Raw genomic sequence first — 23709 nt, forward strand, 5'->3', positions numbered from 1 at the left:
CTTATGTGTCCTGTTTTAGTAGCTTGTCTTTGACAACAATTTTTAAAACAGGGATCTCATTTGACAGTATCATAAAGACGGCTGTGGCTGTAAGATGCAAAGTTCTGATATGGAATAAATTTGCTGTCAGTTCAGATTTGTTCAGATTTTGAAAGATTCATTCTGTATTGACGGGTTTTATGGTGGATTAGGTTTTAGGCAACTGCCACTCTGTGTTTTGCATGCATCATCCATTGTTCCACAGTCAGCGTAAACTGTATCATATATATATACTTTTGTGTATAGATGTGTATGACTTGTGCATTAGTTCTGATTTGAGAAGCTATGTGTACTTTGCAAATGTCTGACTTGCACTCGTGAATTGCTGCTTCATATGTGTAGATAATTTAACCAAAGATTGGTTGAATGTAGATGTTCCTTATCACTTTCATTGTTCTGCTTTTGATTTGGTCATGGATAAGATTACATTCTCAAAAGTAAAGTTGGGATTGAGATGTTCATACAAAACATTTTGTGAAATGTGCTGTTATCTGTGGTAGAATTTACTCAAAACATGTGGTCCATGCATTGCTTATGAAATGCATTGTGAAACATAAAGTAATAATAAAATCTAATGTGAGTTATAGTCAAACCCACCTGCCCTTAGGGGATGGTGGGAAAAATTATAATAAAATACCATAGTTCATATTTTAATGGTCTTCTGCACAGCATTATCATTCTTGTTGCAATTACAAAATATAGTTTACTATAGAATACTTTAGAAATAAGTCCTTAATGTTGGACTGGCAAAAGCAGGTTATATCTACTTCAATTATTTTTCTATAATTTAAAAATAAAACTCATGAAAGCATATTCTGTATAATAGATTCAAGATATCTAGCTCACATCTAGAAATAATTCTGTGAATCTTTGATATTTCTGTTTTTCTAAAAGCTCGGGCCTAAGTGAACTGAAAGACAGACCAGCAGCAAATCATCTCCCTATCTTGTGTTTAGGAAAAAATGAAGAGTGGAGTAAACAGTTTCAGTAGAAATCTGAAACTATGTTTGTGTATTGAGCGTATTTGCCTTCTAAGATAAGACATTGGCCACCTGTGATGATCTAAAGCTGAAAGTTGTTCGAATAATTCAGAGGGGTTTCAAGAAAATCCTAGAGAGAACCTTATTATCCCCCCTTTTTTTTTTCTTTTAATCTGGACTCTTACACTTTTAGCCTGGTATATAAAATTTAACAAATGGCTCATGATAGTATCTTTGTTTTATCTTTGTGAGCCTTTGTTTTCCCTTCTAATCTTTACTGCTTTCATGTGCGAGAGTTGTAGCCCAGTTTCCCCTATAGTGGTTCCCTCATTTGTACCTTCGCTTCTTGTTTGTCGCTCACTTTTTTCACTAAAAATCAGCAGTTGAAATCATTATTGCATGCACGAAAGCTTGTAAAGGTGGGATCACTTCAGCAAAATTTTGTTCAGCTTAAATATTTTTCCTATAGCTTGTATGATTGGTATAGAATATGAATATATTCAAATTGGCATAGATTTCCTAGCTTTTGTGAAGACAGATAGTAAGAAACTATCTCAGTGGTGGAACTAATTCCTGGTAAAAGGATGTGATTGGGTCATACTCGTTCTTACGGTCAGATTATGTAAAGGCTTGATTATGAAACCAAAGCTTAACCTGAATATTTGTCCCTCTGAAATTTTAAAAATATTTCTCGTGCAACTTCAGTGATAATGTGCATAGGAACCTGAAATTACTAATGAAACAAGTCTATTTTGATATTCCAGAGGAAAGAAATGAGAGCACATCAGTGACTAGCCTAAGAGTAAAAAACTGCGGTGGGTTATTGTATTGGCCTCTGTGCCAAGGTAAAGAACAGGATCCGTGCCTCCAGGAGCTCTTGGACTAAAAAGGTGAATTGGGTACAGAACTGGACAGGTATTACATCAACCTGGACTTTGCACGTCTTAAAACAACTCCAGCAAGTTAGTGATAATGAAGATAAAACCATGATTTAACTTGGAGCATACAGTTGCTCTGTCCTTTCCAGGGAGTTGTTATGCTTGTATTAAATAATTTAATACGCAGACTGTTTGATGCTTGCATAACTCTCCTGGTTGTCATGTGGTCTTGGAGAGTTGGGGTGAAGTTCGCCACAAAACATACGGATCCTCCTGCTCGCTGTCCCTTTGTTTGAAACACTCTACCACTCGCTCTGGCCTTCGTAATTAAACCCTCCGCAGTTAATGGCACAAAATATCCTTGCAACCACTACCATAAAGTAGGTAGCTCCATACCAGCAGAAGGCAGCAAGAAATCCATTAAAGAGGGATCTTTTTGCAGAAAAAGCTTGTGCTAAGTTTGAGGCTTAAGGGACTTAGAACTGTCTCATACATTTTTTATGGATCCTAAGCAAGATGTGTCTGTCACTGGGCTCTGTGGACTTTAGACAGAATTGCATGTGGGATTCTACGCAACATGCTGACAGTCGTTTTGGTGCTTCCTGTAGAGAGAAAAAGCTGAGCACATTTAATTGGAGATATGTTATTGCACAAAAATGTTGCAAGGAGGGCTGAGGTGACAAAATAATTGAAGTAATTGCTTAATAGCGTTTTATATTTTGGACTGATCGTATAGGAAAACATCTCTTCATGGGTTATTAATACGCAGTTGAACTGGTTGTGTAAACACTTTCTGTTTTATAGGTTTTGTAACATAATTCTTGCTCAAATACCTTATGAGCTCAGTAAATCCGTCCTAAGCCCTTGATGCATTTTGCTGAAATTTTAAAGAAATGGAGAAATGAAAACTAGATTTCAGGAGTCCCAAACCACATTGTAGTTTTCTCATTTCTCAACATGAAGTGGGCAGGCGTAGTTAGCCTTAGAATTAAGTCTTTTCCTCCCATTGGTAATGGTTACCTCAAGGTATCGTCTGTGTTGAAGCTTAGCTAGGGCACTTCCATAGCAAAGATTTCTCTGAATATGAAATTCTGGAAGCCAGAGATGGAACGGGTAGATTGCAGCTAGCTGTCTTCCGGGCCTGCCAAAAGAGCATTCTTTTGTTTCAGTGTTGTATTACATTGTGTGAAATTAATGGCATGTGATGAGCTTTGAATTCAACACAGAGAGAAAGTTTGTGTCTGTGTTGCACTGGGATGGTTTATAGTCTGCGGCTCCTGAGAAGTGTTTTGAAATGTCACATCTTGGTATTTTGTGGGTTAGATGAAGCAAACGCAGAAAATTTCCTACTGTAAATTAAGGGGAAAAAAAAAAATCTTGGTATTTAGTTCTCAAAACCTCCTCAGTAATATTTGGCACTGGAAATGCTTTAAAGCTGGTTACTGAGCTCCTTTTCCATACTGATAAAGGAGAAAAATCCTGTTGTCTGGAGTGGCACAGGTGGCAAAGCCGTGAGGAGTCTGCAGACCTAAATTGTGGTCACAGATCTCCAGTGAGAGTCGTGTCTACACTGAATGCTTCGTTGCCAAGAATGGGTGTACCAAGCAAAGAAGTTTGTGTGGTTTCGTTAGTAATTTAGAAACCACAGGCAATATTTTATGGCTTTATAGGCATGGCTGTTTTTGAAAGTGCTTGAAGTTTTCTAAAACGTGCAAAAGCTTCTGAACTTTGTCAGAAACTCAGTAAACTTGCTGATTGTTTTGCGTGAAAGACGAGTTCTTTAAAACTTTCTACTTTGAGGACTGAGTGTCTTGGATTTCTAAATTAAAAATCGCAGTGGAAAAATTATACTTGCAAAGGCCCTCAGCTTTTAAGATCCTTCGGTAAAGCTGGTACCTGTGCATGAACACTTGAGGGTGTGTTCTAGTCTGAACACTAGGACTTGGGTTTTTTTTTTCATCTTGGCATTAATTGTGAGTATCTCTATCAGCAAAGAATCAGCGAAGTAAATGATCTTACCAGCGTTAAACAATCATGAAGTAAAGTGGATTGATATGATTTTATTTTGAAAGAGGAAACTACTCATGTTTTGTTGTGGTTTACAAATATTTAAATGCTTAAGCTAATTGCCACCCTCAGTTTTGAAAGAGGAAGTAAAATAAAATGTGTGATGTGTTCAGAATTTCTCCTAGTACTTGCCAGGAGGATCCAAGTTTTGAAAACAATTGGCTTCCTTTCAGACACAGATTTTCATGAGATTATCTTTACAACTGAAGGAATGTGCAAGTTTGATTAGAAAGTTTGGCCATATTCTGACAACAGGTCCTGGATGCCAGCACAGAAAATTCTTGTACTTGCTTGTGGTAGAATTGATTTGTTTGGGAGAAAGAAAAGCAGGAGGCAGTAGGTAGCTGTCTAATAATTACGGTGAATTTGTAAGTTAGTATGAGAAAATCTATACTGTTGAACACAGCCTGCAGGAGGTCTGAAGAGCAGTTTTAGTGGCCCAGATGTTATCTCTGACTTTTAAGATTTTTAGCGGGTCATTTACCACTAGCAGCTTAACTGCACACTTTGTGGGTTGCGCAAAGCTTTTTTAGCGATCTAATCTCAAACCAGAAATAAACACAATTGTCCCTCACGTTCCTTGTGTTAGGGCTTTTCCGACAGTTCAGAGATCAGCGTTGGAGTATGCCTGAAGCTCGAGAGCTAGGGAGGCATGTTGCATTGCAGAACGAGTGTCGAGAGACCTGGTGCATGAGAAAAGATCAATTTACTAACAGGCGTACATCCAGCAAAGGAGTAAGGAATAGATACTAAAAGGAATGTGCAAATTAAGAACTGAAACTGTTCTCAAAAAGTCTCTTGAGTATGCATACATCCTTTGCTGGCCTCCTATCAATGCTTTGTATCAATGAGTAACAAGAGATGGTGCAAGGAAGGCATGGTATTGTGGGGTGGTGGGGGAGATAAGCTTTTGAATACCAATTTAAATAACCTGGAGTATGAAAGGGCTTGAGAATCACTGAGCTAGTATAAAGAAGATTAAACAAGGTCTTTTGGTCCTTATAACAATGTTTGAAAGGCTGTTTTCTTTCTCATTTAACATGCAGCAAGGACATATGGGAGAAGGCGAGGTAACAGTATTCCTATTTAATTTTCTAATGTTGACAATGTCTCATGGGAGAAATAACCTTAAGTTGTTACTAGAAAGCAAACCCCAAAATTTAAGATTAAAAAAAATCAGTTTCGCATAAGTTTATGTAGTCTGCATGCCATAAATAAACTTTTTAACTGAATTATATTGTACTCCAGAGTAGTACACTATTTAGACTGAAATGATCATAATCCTTTCAGTGGACATCGTCTATATGAATTCTTACACTGGAGGGCTACGTTGTGTGTGTGTCACCAGTGACAATACTGGAGAAGTTCATCTTTGGTTCTTTGGGTGCTGATGGTTTTCTTGATGCAGCATAGAGTATAGCAAATACTTGTCCCGGCCTACTAGGTTAAAGAATCAGATCCTGCAAGGATGCATGTTGAATTATGCCACACGAGTAGTAATGTTGATGAACCTAAGAAAAGATTGTTTAGGTATGGAAAATTGCTCCCTTCCAAAAATACCTGCAGGATTGGGGTCTTAAGAGACAAGCAAAATATGCATCAATTCACTGGGGGAAAACAAAATCACATTTAAGTCTATATTGGAATATTTTTATCATGGTATAAAGTCAGGCATGGTATAAAGCCGAGTTACAGAAATAGGCTGGATTATGGTTGATTGTTGGTTTTCAAAGTGTTATTTTAATTAAAGGCATAAAAAGATTCTTGAAAGTTCAAATAAAGCAAGCTGATCAAGTCTTTGTTTTTTATTCATATAAATTCTATGGACTGTTGATCTTTATTTATCTGTTAAACCTGTGAGCTCTTTGATTTTTGCATGGAAAATGTTTGGATATTGCAACTGGTCAAATTTCCTGTTTTCAAGAAGTTGTTTTGCTTTTTAAAATCAGGTAGATTAACAAAATTCATTTTGAATGAAGGATAACAGAGCAGGATAAATTAACCTTACCAATACACTACTATGTTAGATTGTAATGAATTCTGAAAAGGCAGACATAGTATATTGTATCATAGGTAAAATAAAATGTATCCTAAAATTTCTAGCACACCTCATATGTTTGCTTACCTTTCATATATTTATTTATTCCTATTACACTCAGTAAATGAGTAGAAGTCTGTTCAGTTTATTGTCTAGCTATTGAATATTGTAACTAAAGGGTGAAGTTACTGAAGGGATAAGTTCGTATGCTCTGTTTATGATGTTATACAAAATAAGAATCTTATTTAAAAGTAATAAAGCTTATTAAATAAATCTATAATAAAAGTTTATAATAAGAAAACATGGGACTGTATAGGAGAAACATGCTACAACATTTTCTCTTAGATTGAGGCATTAACCAATATCTTTTGTAGCATCTAAGTAAACCTGGTCTTCCCGAGGAATGACACAATATTGCCTAGTTTTCAGGCATCTTTTGCAGGCAATTACAGTGGATCTTACTGTTTTTATTAGGGTGTTTTTTTATTTACAAGTGGATGGTTTATGAAGGGTTTTGATATCAGGTGATGCATATGTGTAATGTATTTAGCTGGTAGAATTTTTTGTTTTCCCATCTGTACTGTGAAATTGTATCTGCTCAGTGTAGGAAGTTGTTCACTGGGAAGTGATATATATGGCTTAGGTTTGAGTGATGTCTGCTAGTGGGAAAGTCCCTGAAAATAATTGGGCTTATACTCTCTTCTGTTTTACATCTTTTAAAAGAAATCTGTTTAGAAACACAAAATATTACGGAAAATAGTCAGTTTGAGCATCCATTGGAAATACTGTTTTGTTTCAAATTTGCATTAGTTGTAGTTCAGTTGTGAAGAAGATAGTGACTTTTTCTCTTAAATAATGTATTTGAGTTACTGAATGGTACTGGAACCTATAAGGTTCATATGAAATAGAGAACATAACTGCTCATTAAAAGGAAAGACTGCAAACAGTTCTCCTGCTAACACAGCAACCAGCGTGGGGTTTTCTTTCTTTCTTTTTTTTTTTTTCCTCATTTAAGCAGCACTTTCTTCTGTTAGTATGTATGGTTTTTTTCTTCTTCTTTTATTTTTTATTTTATTTTATTTTTTTACCCCCTCTAGGTCAGTCTTCACTGTTTCCAATGGAAGACGGGTTCTTGGATGATGGACGTGGGGATCAGACTCTTCACAGTGGTTTAGGATCACCTCACTGCTTCTCTCACCAGAATGGAGAAAGAGTGGAACGGTATTCCCGTAAAGTCTTCGTTGGCGGACTGCCACCAGATATTGATGAAGGTATGCCCGGAAAAATTTAACCAGGAATATGCCTTCTGGCTGAGTGACAAAATTACAGTGTGAAACCTTTTGTCTCTTAGCTAAGGCATGATTGTTTTCCAGACTCTGCAGAAGACCTTTGATATGTAAATACATCTCTGTACGTCGCCTCTCTCAGTCCATGTCAAATGTGAGATAATTTGAACTAGCATTGTTCTACCTTTGAAGAATAAAATTGTGTATTCATCACACATTTAACAGTATAAAATTATAAAAGAAGGGTTGGCGATGGGAAAATAAGTAAATATCCCCTATTGAAATTCACCGATACTTTACAGCCTGTTATAGGCACCAGAAGGTAGTGGTAGGAGGAGTGTTGCTGGTTTTTTTTTTAATAAAGTTTGTATAGTCCTAATAAGTCTTAGCTCTTTATTTAGATGCTTATGTGAAATCATTTAGAGGTTGTTTTTGGCCAGTGATTATGTCCCGTAGTAGCTCTTAACACACATGTGTGTTGAAGACTCAGAAAGGAATGAATCTGTGCAGAGGCAGTTGCATATAGTGAAGAACCAGGGATTTCTATTGGGTCCATCCCACAGACCGAGGCGACAGAATACAGCAATCTTTATGAAAAGAACAATTTATCATATGCAGTTGTTGTGAAGCGTCTTTTGACCAGAGTTTTGTGTTTTTCTAGGTATGAGCCTGTAGGCACAATAGTTAAAAGAACTGTGAGAACTGTAAACCTGAAAAATTCATGGTTTATCAATTTTTCTTAATTACAGAATTGTTTTAATGTCCACTTTTCACATGTGGGAGAGCGATAATACGTGTCACTGCACACTACTGTGACATGACAACCTGGCTTTCACGTCAAACATAAGAGCTACTTTCATCATGGTTACCATAGCTTATGCCTTTAGCATTTAAAAGGTTGACTATAACATGGCATTTACAAGAAAGCATATTATTTTAATCTTTTTTTTGGTCACCTTTGTTACTTTAAAGGCGGATGAGCATATGAATAGGTTGGTCTGTGTGGACACTAGTTACTGAAGCATAAGACCTTTGTTAAACTTGTGCTAGGAAAGTAGCTTGAATTTTTCAAAGTTGCTTCTGTCAGCGCTCTTCCTGTAAAATACATGAGTCAATTAGAATAAGGACAGTGCGATTTAAAATCTACTGCACAACTGAATTTTTGAGGTATTTTAGGTATGTGCTTTACCATTAAGCTTGTGTTAAGTGCTATTCTGAATGGAGCTCTATTTTAAGAATAGATACGTAGTAAGTATTGTTTTCTGTGGTTTATATCTTCATCAGCATGTAACCTTGACACGCTTGCGTTGCGGGATATGTTCCTGCTGACCCGCAGTGCACAAAGAGCTGTCAGGGCAGCCGCCTGTCAGTCGCTATTACATTAGCAATGTGGGCGAAGAGTATAAACAGACTGGGAAGGACAGCGCTAGTAACACCTTTGCAGATTTCTAACAGAGTTTGAGGGTAGGAAACTCTTCTAAATTGTGTGTTAAGAACCCCCAACAAAACACAGTCGATGAGGTTTTCATCCTGGTCCTGCAATATCCTCTGGGTAGGACAGGCTGGAACACTTGTAAAGTCCCATTCTCTTGTGCTTTTTGTTTAGTCTATTTGTCAGAGAGGTATGAGCAGCCCCCAGTGGGGTTATTCCTGGTTTTGAGACTGTATCAGTAAGGGACAAAAATCAGGAGAATCTGAGAGTTCTTAATGAAATGTTTTTCTGAGAAGTACAATATGGCAAAGAGCAGAATGGTGAAACGCTGTGGGAAAAGTAATTGTGTTAAACATTGCTAATGTAGAAAGCCCTGTTATACCTTAAGCAGAATACTGCTGAGCAATGTGCCAGTTTAGATGACACTCCAGCAAAAGGATGTTTTATCTCTGTTTCAATTTTTTAATTAACATTTCTTGTCCAGAGAATTTTTTTTCCCTACTGATGGTTCAAGTATGTTTGTGGAGAAGGGAAGGGAATAATCAATCTCAAGAAGAACAGAGCTGTATTTAGAAGGCTTCCATAGGACCGGCATATGTAAATTTTTTCCAGAAATACAAGGTGGAAGACAAATTTGAAATGGATGCAACAGTTGCTTCATGATACAGTGACGTGCTGTTTGCCATCTCTCCTATAAAATGACATAACTGTGTTCTGCAAGTTTACTGTAAGTTAGTTTGACCTTAGTCTCAGATAATATTAGCAGATGTGGCACTGGCATGTGATATGAACGGATGTGGCTGGGTGCTGTGATAGTCCCTTCATTTTTCTCCAGTCTTTTCACAATTACAAGACAGATTGGCAGATCTGATGACTTACTAGCAAGTCAGCAAGTTGTCCGGAAACTCTTTGTGGGAAAGTGCCTGAAGGTAGGTTATGATAGCTATATAGATTCAGTGACTCCATTTCTGTGAATTAGTGTGTTATGAGCTTTTATTTATAACCATCGGTAGAAAAAAACCCCTTAATCTTTCAACTGTCTTGTTTTCTAATGTATGTTCCGACTTGTCAGAAAGATTCGCCATCATTTACTAAGCATTTCTATGAGCTGCTCAACTTTTAGGGTTGCAGAATGTTTATTCATAGGCTGGGCAGAAGTTACCCGAGATCCATGTTCTTCAAATGTCTTAAATGTCGTACAATTGATTGATTGAGGCTTTCATTTTCAATTCATGCTTTTTCTCCTTTCTCTTTACAGATGAGATCACTGCTAGTTTTCGTCGTTTTGGACCTCTGATTGTAGACTGGCCACACAAGGCAGAGAGCAAATCTTATTTTCCTCCTAAAGGTAAATTTGATAATTAATATCATATGAATATTTTTGAATTATTTTTTTCTCAGTAAAGCTCCATTTTGGACAAGATTTTTTTGTTAATGGCTCTATGTTTAGAAAAAAAAAGTTGAATCCTTAGGGCTGTTGTGCACTGATGGACTGTAGTACATGGTCTTGTAATTATTTTCCATTTCTTCCTTAACTTCCTGTTTCTACTTTATTCCTTTTTTTCTGTTGTTCCTTTTTCTGCTTTACTCATTTTTATAGTAATAGTCAAGATCGGTCCTTTGTAAAGGGGCTGAATGCTCTTCACAGAAGTCAGGAAGGATTTGTACCTTATATTCACTTTATATTCACTTTATATTCCATACTTGGAGGCGTGCCTCTAAAGCTGTGGCTCTTGTTCTTTTAATACTCTTGGTTTATCCTTTGCCAGAAGAGGGGGGAGAGAATATGTTGGTCACAAATGTCCCTGCTTTCCTTGTTGACAATGCAGAGGACTTGCAGCAGGCCAGGCTGGGAGTGTGCAAGAGCATTGTAAAGTTTGTCCTTTATTATGCTGTAGCATGATGACATGGCGTCAAGCAAAATTCTGTGTTAAATTATTGACTATATGCTATATCCCAATGAAAAAGGAAATCATGTGTTTGTTTTTCCATTTGTAGGATACGCATTTTTGCTGTTCCAAGATGAAAGCTCTGTACAGGCACTGATTGATGCATGTATTGAGGAAGATGGAAAACTCTATCTTTGTGTCTCCAGCCCCACTATCAAGGACAAACCGGTAGGTAAAATTTTCAGTGACTATGCAGTTCCTGTATGATAATTAGAAATTGTGCTCTTCAGATGCCCTTTTTTCTTTTTTATTTTTCCTGTCTTTAGAGCACTAATGTCTAAACTTTTTTAAATCATCAAATAAGTTCTCAAAGAGAAGATCAAATTAGAGGGGGATTTCTAAACTCTGAATGATGTGCATTATGTACACATCATGAGGTTTTTTAGTCTAATTACAATTCACATTTTTCATAGAAAAGGCTTGCTAAATTTCACGTTTGTTGATGTAATATATTTGCAGAGAGGTATTTTATGCTTATTATTGAATATGATGCAGAATTCACACTGTGTAGTGCTGTGTGGAACGTATTTTGAGAGAGACAAATGAAACCTCAAAAACATAACATGGCAGTGAATTGTACATTACTAGTACAAATGACTTTGGGGACTGAAACAAGTCAGTTAATAGTTGGAGAGACTTATGCTGCATTTCTGTACTTTGAATTTGACCAGCTGTAGGCAAAGTAGCTAGTTCTGTGTAGTAAACCAACACACGACCTTGTGCATTGGAGTCTGTTCCATTGAGATAACACTAGTCTAGTGCTTACACTTTACTTGGCTAGAACAACATAAATAGCGTAGATAAATATGCAACAACATAGCTCGTATACCACAGTTCAGTCATGATTAAGTAAATGTATAAGTAGCGGGGGGGGGGTTCCTACAAATTTAGGTAACAAGTGGTGAAATTTGGTATGATCAAGAGGTCTGTTTTAATAGAGATTATTACCATTTCATCTTGAGAAGTGATTGCTGAACAAGTAGAAAATGAGTTAAAAAATCCAATTTTTAGGAAGTTTTCTTCTTCTTTGTAGGATACTATTTTAATTTATGTTACTGAACTATTTTCTGAATTGTGAATGGTTTAAAAAAAAAAAGGCTTTTTGTCCATAGGTTCAGATCCGGCCTTGGAACCTTAGTGATAGTGATTTTGTTATGGATGGTTCACAGCCTCTTGACCCACGAAAAACCATTTTTGTTGGTGGTGTTCCTCGGCCTTTACGAGCAGGTACACTGCGTGTTCTGCAGCATTGGGCGTGTTGGATATGCTGTCTGATTGGGGGAGCAAGGGGGGAGACAAATTATTTCAGCAAGGGAGGTGTTAAGTGCTCTTGACACTTACAGCGGGAAACATGAATACAAATGAACTGTCACATTTGGTGCTTTTAGGAAGGGAGAAAAAAAATTACTAAATCTACACCACTGTTTTCTTTTCCTTTCTGGTTTAGTGGAACTTGCGATGATAATGGATCGCCTGTATGGAGGGGTGTGCTACGCTGGAATTGACACAGACCCTGAGCTGAAGTACCCAAAAGGAGCTGGGCGGGTTGCATTTTCTAATCAACAAAGTTACATAGCTGCTATCAGCGCTCGCTTTGTTCAGCTGCAGCATGGAGAGATAGATAAACGGGTAAGGTCTTCAAGCATGTTCTATTTTTATTCCATGCCTTCTCTAGAAATGGTTTTCCATGTAAACGTGAGTGCGTCACTGTGAAGACTGTAAATGTTAGATCAGATTCATTGCATATTTAGGGCTAAATTGTGCCACTTAGATACAACACAGAATAAAAATGAAGGAGTCGTGCAGAGCTCTTGCTTCTGGAACGTGGGTGGCAACTGTGAAGCAGACTTTCTTGAATTGCCTAGCATAATGGGAAGCATTTCAGCTGCCTTGCCCTTTTGTAAGAATATTGCACTTGTATACTCCCACTGCAAGTGTTTGCCCTTGTAATGTTTGTATAAAGTCAGGGAGTAGGTATCTGCCAAGGATGGAGCAGTTGCTATTCCTGTTCTACATCTCTAGAGAGAGTAGGCAGAATCTGGCCCTAGTGTTATATGTGCTGGACGGTCCTAAAGAGCATCATAGCAATGCATTGTAAACTCCTTGGTGGGCACTGCAGCCTCATAGTCATCCTCCACGGCTTGTTTAAAGGCTATGCCCAGTTAACTTCTTAAATGATAATTTATTAGAATTATTTACATCTTATTTTACTCCTTTATTAACATAAATTAAAGGAGTATGCCAAATGGATCTGCAGCTTGCTTCTCTCTGCACTCTAATCTGAAATGTGACTGGCCTGTTATGGTAATCTTAGGGCCACAATTTTGAGAAACTCAGATCCTTGCATCTACTGTTGTGTCTAGTTCGTGCTTTGTCTCAAAATTTTCAGGACTCAGGATTATGTGACTGTCATTGTTGATCTTAATTCTATAATTACTACGGGGGGAGGAGGCCCCAAAGCCTTTACCTCTAAACTTCAGTCAGTCGGTCTTGTTAAATGGCTGATTAGCCGATTATCATTTCACTTCTGCTTGGCTATAAAGCTGGGGAAGAAGAATTGGAACAACAATTTGACTGTGGGCCTGGAAATTGGAATGTCTTTGTTCTAATCTTGGCTCAGAAATAAATTCTGTATGGCTTTGAACAAATAATTCCCCCCCCCCCTCCTTGTGCAACTTCTGCTTGCATAAGCAAACACTTGGGTGAATAGGTCCATTGAAGCTGGTGGGACTACAGATTTTAAGTAAGTACTTGTGAACTCTAGCAAAGATTTTGCAATCTATTTCCCCTTCCTTCTCTCCTCCCCCTCCTCCTTATTTCCCCATTTTGTATGTGGTTCAGAAGAAATGTGGGGAGATAAGTGCTCAGAGGATTCATTAGAACAATTGTTTTGGATGCACGAGAGAAATTAATGCAACAGCAACAATAGTACTTTTTATTATTAAGATACTATTTTTAATTAACTTTTTATAATAACATTTTTATATATACATTAAAAATAAAATGAGTAAGAAAGAAGGATTTCCTGTAAAATTAGGCAAGGAGGTGCTGTTAAAGGGTGTGCCCTTCTGTGAGATAATACAAGTTAAATGCTCAGTGGCCTGCAGCACCCAGCACTGTAGAGGTTCTGCTGAGTGCTGCCACCCTAACTGTGTCTGATGAAACTGCTGTAATTTAAGCTACTTTACCCTGTACGTTTGAGAAGCTTCAATATGCATAGCACAAGTAACAGGTCATATGTGCAGGTAATATTTTGCAAGTCGTATTTGGCACGTGTGCTTCAGCACACTATAGATGTGCTGAAGACTCTAGTATCTGGGGGTTGCTCACTTGCACAAAAACCAGTGGTGCAGTCACAGGCCAAAGCAAGCAGAGGTACAATTATCTGCACTGTAGCTGGGCCTGTAGGTTGCAGCCTAGACTGAGTATGTCTGGGAACACTGGTAGCAGAGGAAGATAGCTGCCATATGAAGGAGGCCTAGCATAGCATGTTTGTAGTTTTTGCTCCTTAGCGTTTATAGAAGAAGACACCCATCACTGAGTACCCGCCTAAAACCAGTTAGCCAGACTAGGTGTTGAAGGGAGAAGGTGATATGATGTTAGGAATATTTGTTTGCCTCTGCTGTTTTACACATTTATTGTTCTGGGTTCGCGTGGAGGGATGTTTGAGAATCAGAACTCTTCAGGAATGGAAAACAGAAAAAAATGAGGGGAAAAGCAAGTCTGCTACACTGCTTTGAGTAGTTTTTGTGCTGTAAGCCCAAAGGGCATCAACTACTGCAGTGACCTGCCTGGACTGTGATAAAATTGGGTAAGTTTAAAAACACAGGAACTTGTGAATGTCCTTATTTGGATTAGCTGGCATACCACTCCGAGATCCCCGAGGTGCACAAAAGACCATCACTATGCCGGGTGCAGAAATAGAAGGATAACATTAGAGATACTAATCTTAGCCTGGATGTTTGGAAATGTTTTTGAAAAAAATGATTAAACAAGCTTCAGAGGAGGCTCACAAGCACTTCTAGAATAGGTACTCGTAATGTGGCTATACTTATAAGTTGAGGTTTCGTGCTGTACTTCTGAGTAGTCCACGCATCGACCTTGAGCAGTCCTAAGAAGCAGAGGAATGGGAGTGAAGGTGATCATTAGTTATGAGGTGAAACAGAGCCTTTAGGGGACGGCAGTGCTGCAACTGTGATTTAAACACGTAGGCATGTCTAAACGAGCTGCACTCCACGCACCTTGGGCCCTGAGAGTGGGGAGCGCTGGGTTCCTGTCAGGGAGGAAGCTTGTGGAGTGCTGCGGCCAGGGTTTTGTAGCCCACAGTACAGCAGGCTTGTTTTTGATATGCAAATGTGTAGATTAAAAGCCAGTAGCCTGCAGATGTTGCAGTGTAGATGTATCCTTGGAGCACCAGCTGGTAAGTTCCTGCGAGTTATTATCAGTTGAGAACTTGAAGAAAATTTTCCTCTCCTTTCTTGTCTCCTGTGCTGAATTGCTGCTCATCATCTTGTCCTTAATGCCAGCTGTGTAGGTTGGCGTTTTAAGTTTCACATTTGATACCAGCAAGATTAGGTAGGTCTCCTTTTGCTGAGTGGAGTAAGCCACAGTAAAAGGAAGCAGAAATGTACTATTTATTAAAGATAATAAATTTTTTAAAGTTGAAAATTCAGGCAATGAAATTTGCAGACTATGTGCATTTTTAACTTGCAGTTACAGAGCTGTGTAAACAGTTTACATTCCTACCTGAAAGGGTAGGAGCTTAATCGTGTGTCACCATACTTAAACCCCCAGAATTCTCCAAGGTTTTGGTAAGAATCTATGCATGTAAATTCTGTAACAATGTGTTGATTGGTACTTTTTGTAAATAGGTTACAGCATGCGTGATAAAGATGGCGAGCATCAATTTGGGTTTTTTTTTAAGCTACGAGGAGGAACAGTGGGAGCAGGATTGTTCCCAAGTTAAGTGCCTGTAGTTTTGAGTGTTCAATGACTATGATCAAGTGATCACAATCCTGCTAGAATGCAGCTAGTAAATAATGTGGAGTTGTCATTACCTACGTTGTTATTAAGAATTGCAAACTTTCTTCTTGTTTTCTTCATACAGGTGGAAGTTAAGCCATATGTCTTGGATGATCAGCTTTGTGATGAATGTCAGGGGGCCCGTTGTGGTGGAAAATTTGCTCCATTTTTCTGTGCTAATGTTACCTGTCTGCAGTATTACTGTGAATATTGCTGGGCTGCTATCCATTCACGCGCTGGCAGGGAATTCCACAAACCCCTGGTGAAGGAGGGAGGAGATCGCCCAAGACATATTTCATTCCGCTGGAACTAAGTGATTACTGCAGTGCTCATATGCAGGCCTCAAATTAAGTGCACTCTTCTGTTATCCTGATTGTCCCTACCCCACCCGACCCTTTCTCTTATTCAAGATAGCATGTCCTTTTGTAGTAGTCTGTAATTTAACAATAGTATAATGAAAGAATGACCTATAATATGGGTATTTTGTAGAATCTTGTCATTGAAAACTGTATTGGGAACTCCTTTTCGTATTGATAACGTGTTGCAAGTAAGTTGCATTCTCTTGTCTTTACTACCAAGAGAACACTTAATTTCATGCAACATTTTCTTAGAGGAGAGAAAAATATTAAGAAAAGAGAATTGAAACAATAGAGTATTTTGGTTTTTTAATTAAATTATTGTTAATAAAGAACATAAGAATACTTTTATTAAAATAACCATGTAACAATAACACTATCAGTCTGTTCTGACACTTTCCCCCAGGGAAGCCTGTTTTTGCCTCTCTTTTTGTTTTGACTTTTCAGTTTTTCCAGCAACAGATGAAGTTAGCATTTACCTATCAACAGGAAAGAGCATGTTTAAAGCAACAAAAATGCATGAGCAAAGTTCAAGCAGCATTATAATAGTGATTTTTTTATCTGTTAAGGGTTTTGAGGCTGAATTTTTAGCTCGGTATCTATTTGACCGTGCCTCTGACTACCACCCACATCCAAATTACTAATGAGATAGGCAGAGCTTACTATATTTTCATCAGAATGATTACATTTTAAGAATTCCTGAATGTAAAAGTTGAGTAAAGTTACTACTGAGGGGGGAGTGCACTTTCTTTTTTCTTTAAGAGAATTCAATTGTCTGGTTACAGCCCTAGAAATCCTACCAAAGCTAGAAAAATGACAACTAGTTAACTGGCATTTCCTCTCCTGAAGGATGAATATATAGATTTTATTTTTGATGGCTATATATAACTCTATATCCTAATCTACTAACATTCATCAGGGGCCAGCCTTTGCTCTCCATTTTGACATGAAAAAGTAGAAAACCTAAAGATACCTCAAGGATATCACTGATTTTTATTGAAGTTTTGATATTCCAGTGTGTCACGCAAACTAAAATTGGCTGCTTATTGGTTTCCCATCTTGGATGTAAAGTTAGTTTTAAATATCCTCTAACTTAGTTGTAACAGAAGGCATAAAGCTGAGTAATTTCCAAGTCTTGCTTTGCACTGTTCCCTGAATTTGTGTGTGAGACGATGCAAACATGCATATGCCTTTCTTACTCTTCCTGTAGAAAAATATCCCAACTGGAATTCCTCCTCTTCAGAACTTAATATGGGGAAATAAGGTAACATAGGTATTTGAAGTGCCAACATTGCTAAGTTAATGCCTGCTTTATTTTAAATGAGTTCTACCTTGAGAAGCATTAACACAGTACATGTTAACTGAATGATGAAGAGTGGGTGCAGGGGTTTAGTTTGAAATAGTTGAATGAAGGAGTAGTTCTGAAAATTATTTTTATTACTTTTGAACTAATGCCCTGGCCAACTTCTAAAACGAGTTTTAGCAGTGTACAAACAACCAAACTCAGTGGCAATCTTCTAAACTGCCTGACTGGCATGGTACCATCCTAGATTCTCTCAAACCAAAGACTTGCCTCAGCACTGCTCGGAAAACATCTGCTCCGTAAAAGCCTTTGCCGGCCCCCCTCATCCCATTCCCCCCACCCCAGATTATCTTTATGAGAAGCAGTTTTTATTTTCAATACAGGCTTTAATGAACTATACCTTATCAAGTTCCAAAGGTCAAAATGGAGACATTTGCTGTCTACTAGTCAAGTATAGAAAGGGAGCTGCTTTTAATGAAATCCCTGAAAATATTGACAACAGTAATGCAAATGCAGAGTGCTCTTGTGTAGATTGTCAGGGACTTTTTTTTCTCTGAAGTACATAATTATAGTTGGAATGTTCCTTTAATTTTTTTAATGCTTGTAGGTGGCTTGGGGTGTGCTATTGTGCCGATCCTACCCAGTTAACAGGTGAGATGGGTTACCATTACAAGAAATAACACTGTTTGAGAACTAGCTTTGAATAATAATTTTCCCTTTGTACATGACCTGCTGAATTTCGGTACAGTGTTTTTGTAGCTAACTTATTTTGTCATGCACATAATGTATATTTGTTATGCACTACTTTTGTATATCTTGTTTTTCCAACAGTGAGCATTTTTAGGCACACTTTTCACTGACGGGATATCTCTTTATGCAATACCTCAATTTTTCATATTGCAAAGAGTAGCTTTTTGTACTTTTATTACTGAGAGATCTTCATATACTTCATTTTTTAATATAAATAATTTTAATAAATTTTATTTTCTTATATTCTGCTTTTTATACATTTCAGTGCTCTGCATACATTTTGAATTATGGATGTTGTGCACTGGCAATGCTATTTTAGAATCTGCAGAGAAAAGAAAGCATGTTGCTTAAACATCTTAGCCCAGCACCAGGTATTTGGTGTACATATAATTTAAGAAATAGTATATGTAAAGTTGAGAATTAAAGAAGAAGAGCATGAAAGTGACAAATGACACTGTCTTTAGACCCTGAAATTTAAATGCATAAATATAGTGTAGAAATTTAAAAGTAAAGAAACATCAAAATTGTCTACCGCTTCTTACTAAGTTTTTAAAAATTATACACAAATGCAGACGTTTTTGGTGAATGTTTAGCCATTTTTAGTATTAATAACAAATTGATGTTAGGTGTTTGATGCAGAAATGTGTCTGCTCTTTTAAATTATATTTAAAGAATAAAAGAGAGCCTGCTAGGTGGCAGGCATGTAATGTTAGTATGCATGACTAATGTAAGAAATTGTTATTCTACTAATATTCACTTGTGGTTGTGTGACAAGCGTGTTTACAGATTATTTGGTTACACTTCGATTTACAGGGCATAAACAATTATATACATTACTCTGTACTTAAATAGTGATTACATGTCCTTCTGATTACATGGGATTTGTAGTTGGAGTTACCATGTCACTCCAAACATAACTAACATGTAATTAGTTTACAAGTCTTAGGGTATCACTTCAATTTGCAAAAGGGTTAATAAGCATGTAGTTTTATCACACTAGCATGGCACTGGCCATGTATTTACAATGTAGTTACAGAGTAATTACATGGTTATTTTTGCAATGTAAAATAAAGTGTTTCTGATTATTTTATATGTAAAGGAACCCCACTGCCCCGTGCTTTTTGGTATAGTATATACTTCTCCATACACAGACCTCTGCAGAATGCAAATTTAAAACTTGCAGTGAATGAATTTAGCGTTTTATAAGGATGCTGTTGGAAAGACTTGATAATTCACCCCTTTTGTTTTTGAAGAGTTAAAACCTTCTGTTAAAAGGTGATTTAAAACTTGAATGTGATGAATTGTGGCAAGTTAACTTCAAGTTATGTGCAATACCTATTTCAGACTTCTGGAAGATCTTTGCAGTGTAATTCTTTGTTTTTAATTGCAGACATTTAAAAATGTCATTTTCTACTGTTCTAGTAAATCCTCTTTCTTGCTGGTGTTTCTAAAGAAAAGAATCAGAAATCAATCTTTCTACTAATGTAAATTTGAGATTATTTTTAAAAAATGGAATAAAAGGTTTTGGTCATTTGCTTTATTTTATTATCTTATTTTAAAGCTACTGTGATAGCATTGTAAGAATTGGGACAATATTGTATTCAACTGTTTTATTTTTTATATTTTTAAATTTTAAAGTATAATTAGTTTTTATAATTTTCATCAGATTTTTTGTTATATTTTTTGGAAGTGAAACTTTTAGCAAGTGGGTGTCTAGTTTTTACTAATCCCTAATATGTTTTTCCCCCAATGTATTGCTCATATTATCAGAAGGAAAAGTTATTTAAGTATGTCAGTTAATTGTACTACTTGGCTGAATTTCCATATAGTTTTTACTGTGTATGGGGAGGTTGTAGTATTTATTATAGCATTTTAAATAAGGGTAATTCATTTTTTATTAAAGTCATTTTCACGTTTAAGTTCATATTTTTGTATGTTCTACTCTAAGTTATATAACACAAGTTACTTTTTTTAAAGAGTTCATTTGTTGAAGTGCTAGTGAAAAATTAATGTTATTAAATAGTTTGCAAATGACTATTTATACCAGTATGCATATAATTTTTAAATATTTGTAATGTGAGATGTTGAATGAATAAAACTTTTAACTCAGTTTTTCTTCTTAACCTTTTTATTTTAAGCTTCCTGTAGAAACACATTCCTGTGTGGCTGAAGCGCATGGGGCTTGGGAAGTGATTTTGATGAAGTGTACAGCACACGTATGACTATATGATGTGTTAAGTGCTTTAGGCTAAGTTCTGCGGTTCTGTTCTGGTCAAAACTCTTGCTGGTTTGGAGCACGGTTTTGCAGGGGGTAAGTGTGTGAGGGGAGTACTAACCACTTGAGAGATGCTGGTACCCTGAACACTGCATTAAATTGGTATGAAATAAATGTGCAATATTGCAGAAATGGAAAGGGTGTGTTTCTTTAGGATTGCAGAACTGCAGTCTGGATCAGGGTGAAAGAAGCAGCGTCTTTACTGCTGTTGTCCAGATGTTGTCTTTAGGGGATGTTGAATGCTGACTACTTAATTTTGTGAATTTGGTGCTTGTTGAGTATTGTCTAGAAATCTCATCTAGCTTTGGAAAAACCCTTCAGCAGATTCAGCACTATTTTTTAAACAGCCTTAAGCATATCCACTTAGGCCAAAGAACTGTAGCCAAGTGTTTGATCACTTGTTTCTACTTGGTGCTCTCTGCTGCTCAGTAATAGGGACAAAGATAAAAAGCAGTACACGGCTGAGAAATCCAGCTGACGGGGCGGGTGACATGTTCAATGAGAGGAATACCACTGAGGCACATGTAATGCAGCACATCAGTCAGAAACCACTGCCAAGACTAAAAGATGCTGGTTAGGGCCTGGGTATGGCCAAGCATGGCATGGACAGACAAGGATTCTTTTTACTTGGCCTGCAGCTGTGATCTGAGACTCTGAGAAGGAAGAAGTCTGGCATTTTAAAGACCATTCTTAGATGAGCTTGCTAGTGTTAGCCATCAGTTAAAAATGCCTAAACTTAAAACGTCTAAAATATCATGTGGGGTGTTACCACCTTATGTATCTGCCCTCCATGGATTCTGCAACAGGAACCATGCACAAAGAATTCATAAGTTTTGCATTCTCAGCAGCTAGGAATCCTGCAAGCTTTATTCATTTTTCTATTTTGATACAAAAAGTTAAGCTTCAGTGAACTATAATTTTGATTGGTCTAGAAGCTGGTCTGCTGAGTGGAACCAGGCACCGAAATATGCATGTGTAAGTCAAGAGAAAAACTGCCCAAACTACAGTACCCCAGTAGGAATCAGACCACGTCCATTGCATCAAACAGCATTTTGCTGTTGGTGTCCGAGTTACTAATCTCTTCTGCCACCATCTGAGGAGTGGCGTTGGAAATGTTAAATAGATGTTGAGTACTCTTCTTTTCCATAGGTGCTTGAGGAAATGCAAATCTTACAGAATAGAGCTCTAATAGGATTAGTACTGCAAGATGCTAATCATTTGAATTCCCATTGGCTTCAGATGATATGAACTTAGAAGCTAATGCTTTTAGAAACTGATTTTTAACAGGATAAAAGGTTTTGCTGGTGACTCCCTGTGCATGCTTCCAACAACTTGAAATCAATATTTAAAAATAAACAAAATGCTGGTTAAGCTTTGGATCAAATACGGTGGCTAGAGAGGGAATGTCTACCTAGTGAATAATGAATTCCTCACCGCTTCCTTTGGTGTCAGCCAAATAAAGCAGATGGTATTGACCAGTTTATAGCACGTGACTCGGCTGGTAACGGAAGTATTGCCTATCCATTCTCCGTGTTAGTAACGTTAGGAAATAGTCATGGTTCAGCCTCTCCCAGTGTGATAACAAGTTCTTGGCATTGTTTACAAGTGCAAATAGTCTTTTGGAAAGCATGTGCTTATCAGTGTTTTACTTGGTAATGATTTTTAAAGTAGTATGATAGACTTGAAATTTGGTCTTGGAATATGGGCTTCTTAAGTCTCCTGATGCCATGTTAGTGGAATTACTGATATCCTTCAAAAACAAGGCACTGTGTAATTGATTTCAGTTCACAAATGCTATAAACTACAAAGTGTGTATTAGGATAGAACTTCTGATTTAAAGCTGTGGATGTGTATATTCATTTTGAACTTTTCCCATCTGAAGATTGCAGAAATACTCTGTGAATGTTTAATAAATTAAATCTCATTTCACAGGCAGAGTCTAAAAAAATTCAACTCAAAAAGCTGAAATGCCAAAAGTCTGGAGTACTCAAAAATAAAAAAAATAATCACTCTTGGTAGTGACGGCCTTGGCTGAATCTGACTTGCTGAGAAGAAGCTTTCTAGGAAAGGTGATACATCAAATCCCTTTCGGATTTACGTTTGTCCTGAAACTGCAAATAAATGCTACAGGCAGACTGCAGAAGGTGGAGGCATGCCTGATGGGTGAAACTTGAGAATTTCCACAGTACATGAATCTCAACTGTTTTCTTTCAGCACAAACTGCTCGTTGAGCACGTAGTTAGCCATCAGCTTTCTCTTGGATGCTACTTCCAGTAAATGAACTGCTACATTCCACATGAGTGAAAAAACTCATGTTGGGTGGAGATGGATAAAATCTGGATATGGATGGATATCCATAGCCATGGAGATGGATGAATCTGAACTATCTGCTACAGATTTAAAGGCAGAGGTGTATTTTAAAGAAAGTCTCTTAGCTGTTGAATTGTTGCTGGACAGTTTCTATTGTCTGGCCTGATTCTCCAGCTGCTGTTTATTCAGCGCTATGAAAGCCTGCTCAGCCACGGTCCTAAATGCACATTGCTTGCCTACAGGAAATCTAAGACAAATAACAGCCTCAGAAAGGATAGATGAGGAAAAAATACTGACATCTCTTCCTCTGTGTAAAATAAGCTGATTCAGTCCGTCAGTATAAAAAACAGCCTCTGGGATAAGAATATACTCGCAGCTGTCTTTCCAGTCGTAGGAATTGAATGGGGGGGGGAGGGGGGGTTGAACCGGTGCTCTAAGTACATTTCTGAACTCCCCATTTGAGATGGGGGGGGGGGAGAGACTTTCTGAAACTTGATGCTCTAATTAATGCTATCAGATAGCAGCTATTTTCATGGTACCCAAACTAAAATTTGCTGACTTTTTGTAGGGCTTGTTTTGGGGCAGCTTTTGAATTCTAAATATTACTTTATTTGAATGTATCTGTTACTAAGATCATCAATCCTCCTTGTATATATAAAATATGGAAATATATAAGGTCTGGGCTTGATTTTGTTTCTCTTCCTGAAATTTTATTTTGGTGAATCGTGAATGTTGAGATTAAACCCTCTAAACACAAAGCAGGTAAAGGGTAGCTGGGGGAACACATTTTTGCTTTTGCATTAAGTTTAATGTTTAATATGAACTGAGTTTTATTGCTCTTAGCTCTGTGGCATTTTTCAATTCTGAACCTATATAGGAGGGTGAGTTGGTCTGCTTTTCATGAGAGTGAAGAACATTAGTTTTATTTAAATGACAGACCAACAGTGTAGATGCAGTTGACACGTGCTGTGTGCTGCACTAACACAGTTTTGTAATCTGTGGAGGGTATCAGTTCACACACAAA

At 37.3% G+C, this 23709-nt stretch overlaps 1 protein-coding gene across 6 annotated transcripts in view; it reads left to right on the forward strand.

The window, feature by feature from the left end:
- The window catches only part of CPEB4 (cytoplasmic polyadenylation element binding protein 4), a 46461-nt gene extending 26252 nt beyond the window's left edge, over positions 1 to 20209 (forward strand). For 2 of the 6 annotated variants that reach the window (XM_067305009.1, XM_067305015.1), the window contains exons 3-8: positions 7100 to 7273; positions 9979 to 10068; positions 10719 to 10837; positions 11782 to 11896; positions 12117 to 12298; positions 15777 to 20209. In XM_067305009.1, coding sequence (XP_067161110.1) covers positions 7100 to 7273; positions 9979 to 10068; positions 10719 to 10837; positions 11782 to 11896; positions 12117 to 12298; positions 15777 to 16004 — 908 coding nt within the window. In that variant the 3' untranslated portion in view covers positions 16005 to 20209. The other 4 variants (XM_067305011.1, XM_067305010.1, XM_067305012.1 and 1 more) reach the window with 4 other exon arrangements.
- Positions 20210 to 23709: the final 3500 nt, after the last annotated feature.

Source organism: Apteryx mantelli, chromosome 14 (genome assembly GCF_036417845.1).
Source record: "Apteryx mantelli isolate bAptMan1 chromosome 14, bAptMan1.hap1, whole genome shotgun sequence".
NCBI lineage: Eukaryota > Metazoa > Chordata > Aves > Apterygiformes > Apterygidae > Apteryx > Apteryx mantelli.